At 37.8% G+C, this 12,281-nt stretch overlaps 1 protein-coding gene across 2 annotated transcripts in view; it reads right to left on the bottom strand.

Annotated features, from left to right (window-relative positions):
• The window catches only part of LOC123608818 (leucyl and cystinyl aminopeptidase), a 100,487-nt gene that overhangs the window by 48,794 nt on the left and 39,412 nt on the right, over positions 1-12,281 (bottom strand). For both annotated transcript variants that reach the window (XM_045499206.1, XM_045499213.1), the window contains exons 2-4: positions 8,458-9,298; positions 3,222-3,360; positions 1,305-1,436 (exon numbers count right to left, since the gene is read on the bottom strand). In XM_045499206.1, coding sequence (XP_045355162.1) covers positions 1,305-1,436; positions 3,222-3,360; positions 8,458-9,298 — 1,112 coding nt within the window. The remainder of the gene's footprint in view (positions 1-1,304; positions 1,437-3,221; positions 3,361-8,457; positions 9,299-12,281) is intronic.

Raw genomic sequence — 12,281 nt, 5'->3', positions numbered from 1 at the left:
CAAATTTCTCCCCACATTTGGGTAGCTGTCAGCCGTTACTTCTTTGAATAAGCTTTCTGCCCCCTTCTTCCTCTGTTCTTCTTCTGGAACTCCAGTAATTCACAAATTGTTTCTTTGATGGTGTCCCATAAATCACATAGGCTTGCTTCATTCTTTTCTTACATTTTTATTTGTTCTCTGGATGGATAATACCAATTTTCCTGTCTTCTAACTCACAAATTCTTCGCCTGCTTGATCCATTCTGATGTTGATGTTCTTTAGTGCTCTTTTTTTTTTCATTCCATTCATTGTATTTTTCAGCCCTTGAATTTGTTTAGTTTCTTTTTATGATTTCTTTGTTAAAACTTCTCATTTTGTTCATGTATTGTTTCTTGATTCCACTGAATTGTCTTTCTGTGTTTTCTTGTAGTTCATTAAGTTTCCTTAAAACAGTTATTTTGAGTTCTTTAATGGGAAAATTCAGATCTCCATGTCTTTGAGATTGTTTACTGGAAGATGTTTGTGATCCTTTGGTGTTGTCATATTTTCTGGACTTTTCATGTTCTTTGAAGTTTTGTGTTAATGTCTTCACATTTGACATGGCAGTCACTTCCTCCAGTCTTACCTAACTGCCCTCACCAATGCATCCAAACTTGTATTTCTTTTTTTCTCCAACAGAGTGCTGAACTTTTTGGCTAGAAATGTGGACTTCCACAAAGGCTATTTTCTCCAGGTGTTACTGTCTAAGACAGTATTTTCAGGTGCTCCCACACCATAGCCAAGAGGGCTAGAGATGTTTCACAGGGCCCACAGCCAGGACCAAGGTCTGTATGCCTAGTACCTGATGCATAGGTGCAAAAGAGGCCTCCCAGGTCATTTGGCATTCAGTGCTGGATCCCACAGCTTCCACAAAGGCATTTTTGTCCATGGCTGGATGTCAAATTATTGTTGCTGGCATGGGAGGACATGAATGAGGGATACCTTATTCAACCATGATGCTGTCATCTAATTTTAATTAATTTAAATGTTAAAAACCACATAAAGCCAATAACCACCATATTGTACAGCACAGTTATAGAATCTTTGTTATACATATATTGTCTTACTGGAATTCTCTTTTAGAAACATAATTAAAGAAAACTTGAATATTATTGACTTTTAGGTATTCAATTAACAAAACTAAATATAAGCAAAAAGTAACATTTCTGGCATAAAATGTCAGAGTTGTGATCCAAAAGCTTGTTTTCCATTTCCAGAAATCATCAAAGAATTCCTTTTAACCTCTTATGAAACAGGCTTTTGAGACAATTACCAAAACAACATACCAGGGTTCCATTTACATCCTGACTCAGGTTCTTCATCTCCCCAACAATGAATGCAACCAGGTAAGTGCTCATTTTCACACTCTCAGAAAACTCATCCTGAACAAGTCCATCTTCCATAATGATTGATGAATTCTACAAGCAATGGGAAAAGATAACAGTTCTGTAATTATGGTAATAAATGACTTCATAAACTAAGAAATTAAAAATTCAAATACAAAATGAGTAGTGAAGATGTTGACATATTTTAATTTTTCAGCATAAGAGAATATGACTCTTTCTCCAAACAGAGAATGACCCTTACTCTCATTCTGTTCTATCATCGCTTATCATGAAAATATACTGAGTAGGGGTGCCTGGGTAGTTCAGTTTGTTGAGCGTCCAACTCTTGATCTCACTTCAGGTCATGACCTTAGGGTTGTGGGATACAGCCCTGTGTCAGGCTTGGCAGTAAGTGTGGAGCCTGCTTAAAATTCTCTCTCTCCCTCTCTCTCTCCCTCCCTCTCTCTGGCTCTCTCCCCTGCTTGCTCTCTCTCTCTCTCTCTAAAAGAAAAAAGAAAAAAATACACTGAATACAGTGAAAATCTTTAAGGAATTTTTAGTTTCAAAAGATGGTTTTAAATAAACATAACTTAGAGAAGGTAAATAACAGTGGTTCTGTTTCTTCCTTTTAAAATACCACCAAAACCAAAATCCTTCCTTATGACACAGGAGCGTTCCACTCTACTGCTACAAACACAGAAGAAGGAGCTACAGTTAGAATATTCCTCTGAAAGATCTGAAACAGCTTTTAAAGTACCATGTTGGGGTGCCCTGGGTGGCTCAGTTGGTTGAGCGTCCAACTTTGGCTCAGGTCATGATCTCACAAACTGTGAGATCATGATCTGATTGGGATCTGTGCTGGCAGCTCAGAGACTGGAGCCTGCTTTGGATTCTGTGTCTCCCTCTCTCTCTCTGCCCCTCCCCCACTCATGCTCTGTCTCTGTCTCAAAAATAAACATTAAAAAAAAAAAAGTAAAGTACCATGGTGATGACCCCAAGAAGGCTTAGTGGGATCAAAGGTGGTAAGTCACTATGCAGTATGTAGTAGACACAAGATTAGAGAAGCCTTCCAAGATTTTCTGACCATGAATTAAGATATGTTTGGGGATACTAGGCAAGTAGGCATCTCACCTCTTTTAGAGGAAGATTAAGGTGAAGAGTAGGGCTAGGACTGGAGCTGCTGAAGTGATGTCCCTATTGAAGGACAGATCACATCCTCGCCTGCCTACAAAGGTTGACTCCACAGTCTGTTAGACGTGGCTACTCCTCTCCCCTAGCCATATGGGTTCTGAGAGGCTCCCATCAGAGTCCACATGGCCACTCAGGTGTCATGAAAAAAAAAAAAAAAAACAACCCTAAGTTCTGTCTAGCATAAAAACAATTCTGCTTGGTTTTGTCCCCATTGCCTCCCACACAGAATTTACATCCAAGAAAGGTTCACGTTCTTGTTAAGCCTCCACGTTAGAATACTGATTTTTCAATAACCAATAAAACACCAAGGTCAATCATGATTCAGCATTATCATGCACCACCATTTAGAACAGCAAATTCATCAAGTCTCAGAAAACATCACTGTGATTTTTAGTACTAGTTCATATAGTATTAGTATTTGCATACCTTTCATATACAGCACATACTTTATATTTCCTGCCCACACATTGCATATCGAGCAGGCCTTACTCTTTCTTCAAGTGCTCCTTGAGCTGACTTCTCAATTAATTCTGACATATATTTTAACTTATATTTAAGCATTTTAAGAAAGGATAAGAATATACATGATTTTACTCATTCTCAACAGTATCACAAAGAGGAATTCAAATATTTATAACAAAGAAAGAGACCCACTCAAGGATTTTACATTAAGGAACAGAACAGTACCTTAGGCATATTTGATAAAGCAGTATATTGCTCATCCCTTATGATCCTGATGATAAATGTGGCTTTAAATCCTGGTTCATCAAAACAAGGAAAAGCAGATCTTGCTGCCAGGGGTTCAAACTGAGTTGCTGCAAAGTACCTAAAACAAATGCAAATTCATCCAATAGTTATTGAGCACCTACTATTCAAGGTATCCTGCCAAGTACTAGTGATACTAAGATAAACATGGTATAATCCCAGTCATCAAAGGATCTGCAATCAACTGGGAGAGACCTAGGTTATATGATGAACAGAAACCTGCAGGCTGCAAATCATGTCATTAATATTGAAAACAAAGCAGTGGAAATAAAGGATAGGAAACAAATTCTGACTGGCAGTTGAGATACTATATGGAAACTGGTGACAAACTTTTGAAGAGAATTTTAAAAAATGAAGAATATTTGAAAAGGTAGAGAAGGGAAGAAAGTATACTCTAGAAAGAGTGGAAAGCACAAGGAAAGACAGTGATGGATACTCAGGGACAGGAGGTGGCTGTCCAAGATGGCTGGAGATGAAGCCACAAAGGTAGCCTACAGCTGGTCTTAAAAAGGTTTCAGATGGATGATCACTATGAAGGGTGGTCATTAATTGCCATTAATCACCTGTACAGACCCTGGCTTCACAACATTAAACCTTAAACTTACTACTTAAACTTTCATGAAGACTAAAAAAACTAGCTACTCTGTAGTATGTTTCTTTCCTTCAAGCTTTTCAGAAATGAATAAAAAAAACTTCCTCCCTTCCTCCCTCTCCTACAGAACAGCAACAACATTCGAGAATTTAACTCATATGGAAGTCTTACATTAAAAGTTGGGAGAGGGTGCCTGGGTGGCTCAGTCAGGTAAGCGTCTGACTCTTGATTTAGGCTCAGGTCATAATCTCACTGTTAGTGAACTTGAGCCCCGCATCTGGCTCTGCGCTGAAAGTGCAGAATCTTCTTGGGATTCTCTCTCTCTCCCTCTCTCTCTGCCCCTACCCCACTTACACATGCTCTCTTTCTCTCTCAAAATAAATAAACAAATAAACTTTTTAAAAAACTGAGAGAAAAGCATAAAAAAAGAGGAGAAAATCAGATTTCTAATTAAACAGAGGAATAAAACAGATCTGCATTGGGGAAATCATCCAAACATGGCCATAGAATAATCAGGGCAAGTATGGCCCTGTTGTGCATATTTCAGATACTGGTCAATATGGCACATGTACAACCACCACCCTGGACAAGATGGCCTAGCTTGCTTAGGGCTTAGTTTCCACTTTTAAAAGACAGACAGAAAAGAGTGTGGGATTTGAAGTAAGAAGACCCAAACCCTGCACTTTACCAGCCATAGGAGTTCAGGCAAATCAGTAATACACACCTCAATTTCCTTATTTAAAAAAAATTTTTTTTGACATTTAGTCATTTCTGAGAGACAGAGACAGAGTGTGAGCGAGGGAGGGAGGGAGAGAGGGAGACACAGAATCCAAAGCAGGCTCAAGGCTCTGAGCTGTCAGCACAGAGCCCGATGGAAGGCTCAAACTCACAGACCACAAGATCATGATGACCTGAGCTGAAGTTGGACCCTTAACCTACTAAGCCACCCCGCGCCCTCCTCATTTATTAAATTAGGACTGAGTAGGATCCTCTGCCAAACACCTAGGGGTCTTGTTAGAATCAAATAAGACTATTCAAAATAAAAACTACTTGTATGCCACAATTGCCAACATAGATGTTTATTATAAATGCTAGACAGTCATAACTCCTCATCCACACTCAATATTGTGTTTTCCTAATAAGAATTTGCCAAAATAACTGTTTCTATCGAGTAAACTACATGAAAGATAGCAATCAACATATATGAAACAATTTAAACATGCTATGTTGCTAATATTCAATTTCTTCACTCCATTCCCCAATTCTTACCTAGTTAATAGAAAATTGTGAAAGAGGGCCACAAGGGACCAGGGGATAAAGTTTAATGATATCTATACCATTCATATAAAAAGTCTAATTAGACGATCACTTTGGATAAAAACTGGATCATAATGTTCTGAGGAAAAGACAATCTTAAGTTATTTTTGAAAGAGATGCACTATTAACTATTTTACATAAGTCTCTTTGAGAAGGCTGCTGCTTGAGGATACTTATAATCTATCTTATCTATGCTGAATACCTTGAAGCTTATTCTTTCATTAGTGACTTCCTTTGCTTTCAGAAATATTAGCTGCAGTTTGAGCACTACCTCCAGCAGTGCTGAAGACAATCACGAATTAGCCAGGCTTCACATAAGAGAATTCTAACCACTGGGAATAACAATAGGTAAATAAATGAACAATGGGTAGTGTGAACTAGGGAGGCAGTACATCATAGTGGGGTTAAGAATGGGGTTAAAATGAGTTTGAGTTTGAGTTCCCCCCTCCTACCTGATAACCATAAGATATTATTTATGCTCTGCTTTTTTATCTGTAAAATGAATAAAATATTAATATCCACCTCTTAATGGGTTTGACAGGATAAAAGATTAAACATATAAAATGCTTCAAACAGTTTCTAGCACTTGAGTTCTCAGTAAATATGGGCTATTATTATCACTGGGATTCAGGAAAGTGCACATGAAGCTTATTGTAGCAGGTGAGGGCTATGAGATAAAACAAGGGCCAGAGCTGGAAGAATCTTGAACTAAATCTTATCAGAAAAGAGGAAGTGTGAAGGCTCTCAAACCAAAGACCAATATGGTTAGATCTGTACTCTAGAAGTATGAGTCTAGCAGCAGTGTGGAAGATGGTGGCAAGAGGAGGGGAAAGCAGTGACAAGATTAGAAGCCAGTTAAGAAGATGCTTGAAGTGTTCAAAAAAAGGCATTGAGAGACTGAAGGACAAAGAAATAAAACACATCCCTATCCTAAATTGTTTACTAGTTCTTTCAGCATCAGTTTATTATCTAGAATCTTAAGTATATCATCAACAACTTCTAGACTAACCTCCAAGGTCACTGGCCATTTCCCCTCTTAAATAATGTAGGTAAAGTTCCCTTACCACAAATACATGGTTGATATTTACATACACTCTGATTTCCCTATCAATAAGGAATATATCCCTAATTCTTTTATCTACTTATTTAATTATTCTTATTATACTTGGTGGAGGGGGTACAAAAAACTTCTCTAACAGAACTATGCAAAACTATGCAAAATTTGGAGAAAGGCAAAAAATTGTTTTGAATTAAAGTTTTCAGACACCTTGAAAGGCATATATAATCTTCTCAAATTTATCTTCCATGAAGATATATAATTATGTGGGGCACTCATTTGGCTGAAGCAGTCAGGTTAACAGATTTATATACTTTCTGTAACAGCAGAGTTTTACAAACTAATTTGTTTTAATAGATTTAAAAACACTTGCTGGGGCACCTGGGTGGCTCTGTCAGTTAAGTATCCAACTCTTGATTTCAGCTCTGGTCATGATCTCATGGTTTGCGAGACAGAGTCCCATGTCGGGCTCTACAATGACAGTGTGGGGCATGCTTGGGATTCTCTCTCTCCCTCTCTCTGCCCCTCCCCAGCTCACACTTTCTCTCTCTCTCCTCTGTCTCAAAAATAAATAAACATTTTGAAAACACTTGTTAAAAGCATTCTATTTTTTATTTTTAAGGGATTGTCTTCTCTATTTTTCTAGAATTTTCCACAACTCAATCTAGCCCATGGCAAGAGTCAACAAGTGACCATACCCAAAATCAGCTTTCTTTGCCATACACTTATTCCTTCCATTATATAGTAGGAGTAGACTCAAGGGACTCCAAGAGCAATAATGATTCAAAGAGGTGACTACTGGATTTGTCTTAAAGGTGTGTTTGCATTGTTTTTACGTATATCCTCTAATTCTTAGAGCTGATGAAGATTATAAAAGGAGAAGTAAAGCCAAGAAGCCATGGGCTGCCAATATAATTACAAATTTGCTTTTAACGTCAGATCTCATGCAAGAGCCAGCATGCCATTTTTTAAGTAAAGGCAAAGAGAAAAAAATTATTTTTTAAAATTTGTTTTTAATGTTTATTTTTGTTTTTTAGACACAGAGAGAGAGCATGAACAGGGGAGGGTCAGAGAGAGAGGGAGACACAGAATCCGAAGCAGGCTCCAGGCTCTGAGCTGTCAGCACAGAGCCCAATGCAGGGCTCAAACTCACGAACTGTGAGATCATGACCTGAGCTGAAGTTGGTCACTCAACTGACTGAGCCACCCAGGCACCCCGAGAAAAAAATTATTTATCCGAATAGCTGTACAGATCTTGTTTTTTCTTTCTCCATTTAAGAAGGATCAAACAAGTTCCTTTAGATTTAAAATATTCATTTCTATTTTTCTCAACACATAAACATACATTTGCCAAATGGCCAGCATCAGTAATTCACAAACTGGTATACAAAGTAATATGAGGGAATGCGCCAGCAAAATTAAGCACATCTATTAAGGACTTTGTGTACACCAGAGAAATGGTATTATTGCTACTTATGAATAACCTGTATACAGTGCGCACTGCATCCTTCCAGAAACTCAAATTCCAGAAACATTCTATGAATACTAAGATTAAAGTGTAAAATACATAAATAGCGAGAATACTTTTGTTTTAAGTCACTTTTTTTTTAAACTAAATTAAGTCTGTCCTAGATTTTTTTTAAATTCCATCAGAAATCCAAAATAGTGACTTTTTTTTAATGAACAGCAAATATTAAGGACACTAAAAATGATATATGTAAGCATACAACAGTTCTTCCTGCCCTCTTTCTCCATCTCAATAAGCACCTCCTAAAAGTTCTGCACATTAGGAAAATAGATCTTAAAGAATTATCCATACTCTTCTTTTCTTCTTTGATTCCCATTGAGATATTGTAAGGTGACTGAAAACCGCATTCATCTAAAATACGAAAAGCTCAAAATAACTTAAGTTGTGGTGATAGAGAATGCAACTGATAAAAATCTTTATCAATTTCCTTCCATCAGCATATCCCACTCCTAACATAATATACGACATGTATGAGCATGATAGGTGCTCAAGGCTTTGACTAAAAAAGAAATAGTAGATGCTTCCAAATCACCATTCTATTTTGCACATAACCTCCTAAATTAAAAAAAAATGCCAGTTAACATATCTGGTATGGGCAAAGGAATCCACACTAAAGAAGTCTTCACAGAGCAAAGAAGTAGAACCATTTAAGAGGGCTACATACTTTTTCTCATTACTTTCATCTGTATAGGAGATTCCATAGAACCCACAGTAAGAAGTAGATATATTCGCCGAATACTCTATCTTCAAGGTATAATTGTGTCCTTCAAGAAGAGCTTCAGGGGCAACAATTGCAATTTGTTCATGAAATGGGTATTCCAAGACCTCAACTTGTTTTTCTTGGCTTGAAACTGCTGACATAAAGGTCACTCTTGAAATATTATGGCCTGTACTGTGAAGAACGATATTCCACGTGGCCTGAAGAGCCTGAAGTGAAATTGTCACAGAACCCCTGAATGTCATCGAGGTTAGGTTTGGGTGTAGGTTAAGTTCATAGCGTAGTGGCATAATGGCGGTGGGAAGCCTGACTTGTGCCCACGGAAACAACTTTCCATTTGTTGCAACTGGCTGAATTAGTCCCATTGATTGGTTTTTTTTATGGCAGCCTTCTTTGGTAAAAGTACATCTGGGTAGTAAATAAATCACCATGATTATAGAAACGGCAACCACAATAAGAAAAACACAGATCGCCATGGTCCTCGCAGAGGGTACCGAACAAGTCCCATCTGGGCTCGGCCTGTAGCCAGTTGCACTGTTCCGAAGGCCTGAGCTTCTGTTCATGAAGGACATGCCCAGCAGTTTTGCAGATGACTCATAATCCTCTTCGTCCTCATCCATCTCATGCTCACCAAGACCCCGCACCAGCAGTCTTGAACCCCGGGGCTCATATTCCACCTCATCAGGCTCTAGAGGATGTAAACAGGGCTCTTTGGCTAAATCCACCACATCTGGTTCTTCCTCAAACATGCTGTTTTCAATCATATTCCTGGGGAGCTGAAGCAGATCTAAACAACCAAAACACAAGGACAAGGCAGAGTTAGAAAAAAAAAAAATCTCATAATAAAATGCCTACAAGCAAAACCACATTTAATCTAAGAATTCTTTTAACACTAAGGCTTATTTCCATCATGGAGCTACTGAATTAAATAAGATGCTTATAATTTTCTTTTATCATCCATTAGAATCTTAAGCATAAATAAAAGTATACCACAGTCATGAAATAAGAAAGCTAAATAAGCAGGCTAGTAACAAAAAAAGGCAGCTGAGACTAAATACTAATTTCCCGGGGCACCTGGGTGGGTCAGTTGGTTAAGTGTCCAACTCTTGATTTCAGCTCATGGTCCCTGAGGTCAAGTCCCATGTCCAGCTGTGTGCTGACAGTGTGGAGCCACTTGGGATTCCCACCCCCCCTCTCTCTGCCCCTGCCCCATTCACGCCCATGCTCTATCTCTCAAAATAAATCAACTTTAAAAAAAATTTTCTTTGAATAAAACTTTTGATTACATTCTAGGTGTGGGTTTAGCAAGCTGCCATTTTTCCACCTCCTGTGAATGACCTAGAAATGGAAGAAGAGTGATTATATAACATACCGCTTTAGGAATTTAATCTCTTAAACGTCAGATAGTGCCCCTACTTCTCATGACAAAGTTTTGTTTTGTTCTGATGGTTGTGTTTGGGCGTCATCTACTTCATTATCAGAGCAAATATTGCTATAATTGAACTTAATTTTTTTTAACTCTTAATGAACTCTTAATGATCAGAAATTTTCTGTGGTAGTTTTTAGTCCTGGCACATGCTGAAGAGTAGTTGCTTAATTTGCTTTTTCAAAATGTCTAAAAGGCTTTTACTGACTTTGTTTTTTTTTTTAACCTCATAAGAGAAAAGTATGTTGTCTTAGCATTTGCCCATGTGTTTTGTTCTGTGTGAGATGGGATATAGACAACAATGAGGTCTGCACAGTATGGTTTTATTTAATGAATTTCTAAACTAATTCTAGGTATAATCTCAGTTATATTTAGAGCACACCCATTCCTGAATCCATACCCCCTTAGAACTTTGTTTTTTATGTGTTTTGATTCCTCAGCAGAGCCTTGTTTAAAGCCCAGGGGTATTCTACTGTGTAACCATTTTAGCATCTCCTGTTTGCATTTCATTTACTTCAAATCTTTTGATAGGGATTGTCAGACATCTGCCAAATCCAAATAAGTTACTTTTATTATTTATCACCCATGAAGATTAATACTTGTGTAGAATTTTAATCTGTTAGAAATGGAATACATCACCTCCTCTGGTATAATTTACTGGACATTGGTGGCAGACTTTTGCATATGTGTACGGTATCAAGTTAAATACACCAAACCAGGGGAAATCACTCTTGTTAATGGGTAACCCATGAAGATTGTACTTCAAGCCCATTTAAGAAAATGTTGCTTTGGATTCTTTCCTCAGTACTTCGATCTTAACCTTAAATTGTATACAATGTAACATGATTACTCATTGCTCTAATGGGATGTTATATGTATAGGAAGAAGGAATCCTATAGAAACAGGAAATTTTCTAAAACCTCTTAAATCCACATATACATGCTATCTATAAGCGAAAAACAAAGAATGTCCTAGTTGAAATTTTTCAGTTTTAAATAATGTAGGCCCATGTGGTAATAATCTAAGAAAACTGAAGACATTTCTTTTCATTAGATACCATGAACTGGTGCTCTTCTATGTTGTCTGTGAATCAGTGTCAATCCACAAACTGTTATCTACCTGTGACAGGATACATGTGGATAACTAATATTTTAAAAGTTTTACAGCAATCTGGGGCGCCTGGGTCGTTCAGTTGGTTGAGCGTCCGACTTTGGCTCAGGTCATGATCTTGTGGTTTGTGAGTTCGAGCCCTGTGTCGGGCTCTGTGCTGACAGCTCAGAGCCTGGAGCCTACTTCAGATTTTGTGTCTCCCTCTCTCTCTGCCCCTCCCCTCCCTCTCCTCTACTCCTCTGTCTCTCTATATCAAAAATAAATAAATGTTAAAAAAAAGTTTTATAGCAATCTGTCAATAATTTTATGTCTGCCAAATTTAATCATTTAAAAAATGAAGCTTATAATTTGCATGTCTTTTTTAATGATGCCTTTCATCATTAAAAAATGATTCATTTTTTAAATGCTACAAAATTTATGCAACAGGTTAAAAATTAAAAAACAAAAAACCTTGATTCTTCAGCTCACATAACTTGGGAAGCAATGGCTTGACAATGGGAAGCAATGTAACTGTAATAGCAATCCAGGTCGATATGAAGTTCTCAATTATGACAGCAGCAGAAGTAAAAAGGAGGGAATGATTACAAGTCATGTTAAAAAAAAAAAAAAGAATACCAAGGAATTGATGCTCCCTTGGGCCAGACAGTTCTGTAAGATGGACTGACAGGAGGAAGTCAATGTCAATTCCCAATATACATTCTGGCTTGGATAACTGGAAGAAAGAATGCTTTTCACGGAGATTGATAATATAGGTTTCCAAATTCTCTCTCTTGGTGTTCTTTTTTTGTGGGGGGGTGGGGGGCGGTGTAGTGAGAACAGTTATAGGATGGCATTTGGTATGGGATACGATATATTTAATACATCTGTCAGCCAGGTGGAGATGTTTGATTAATGGCATATTATAAACACCTAATTTTAGAAAGAACTTCAAGTCCTGCCTCTTCCACTGACTGCTTGATCTCAAATGGGTTACAAATATCCCTTAGCTTCAATTTCCTCACCCATAAATGTGAAAAACATTACTATTTTCTAGGCCTGTTATGAGGACTATGTTATATGGATCTGGTCTCAAAACAGGGATTTATGGGGAAGATTCAGATTTCAGAATCACCTCCGTATATATAATGAAAACCGTGCAGATGAGTGAGACTACTGAGAGGGAGGGAGGTAAGAGTCAGAGAGTATGAGCATTGAAGAGGTGGGCAGAGGAAGAGGGGCAAAAGAGGAGAGTAAG

The sequence above is a fragment of the Leopardus geoffroyi genome, chromosome A1 (assembly GCF_018350155.1).
Source record: "Leopardus geoffroyi isolate Oge1 chromosome A1, O.geoffroyi_Oge1_pat1.0, whole genome shotgun sequence".
Taxonomy (NCBI): Eukaryota; Metazoa; Chordata; class Mammalia; order Carnivora; family Felidae; genus Leopardus; species Leopardus geoffroyi.
The sequence above is the reverse complement of the archived record's forward strand: the minus strand, read 5'-3'. Positions and strand labels throughout refer to the sequence as shown.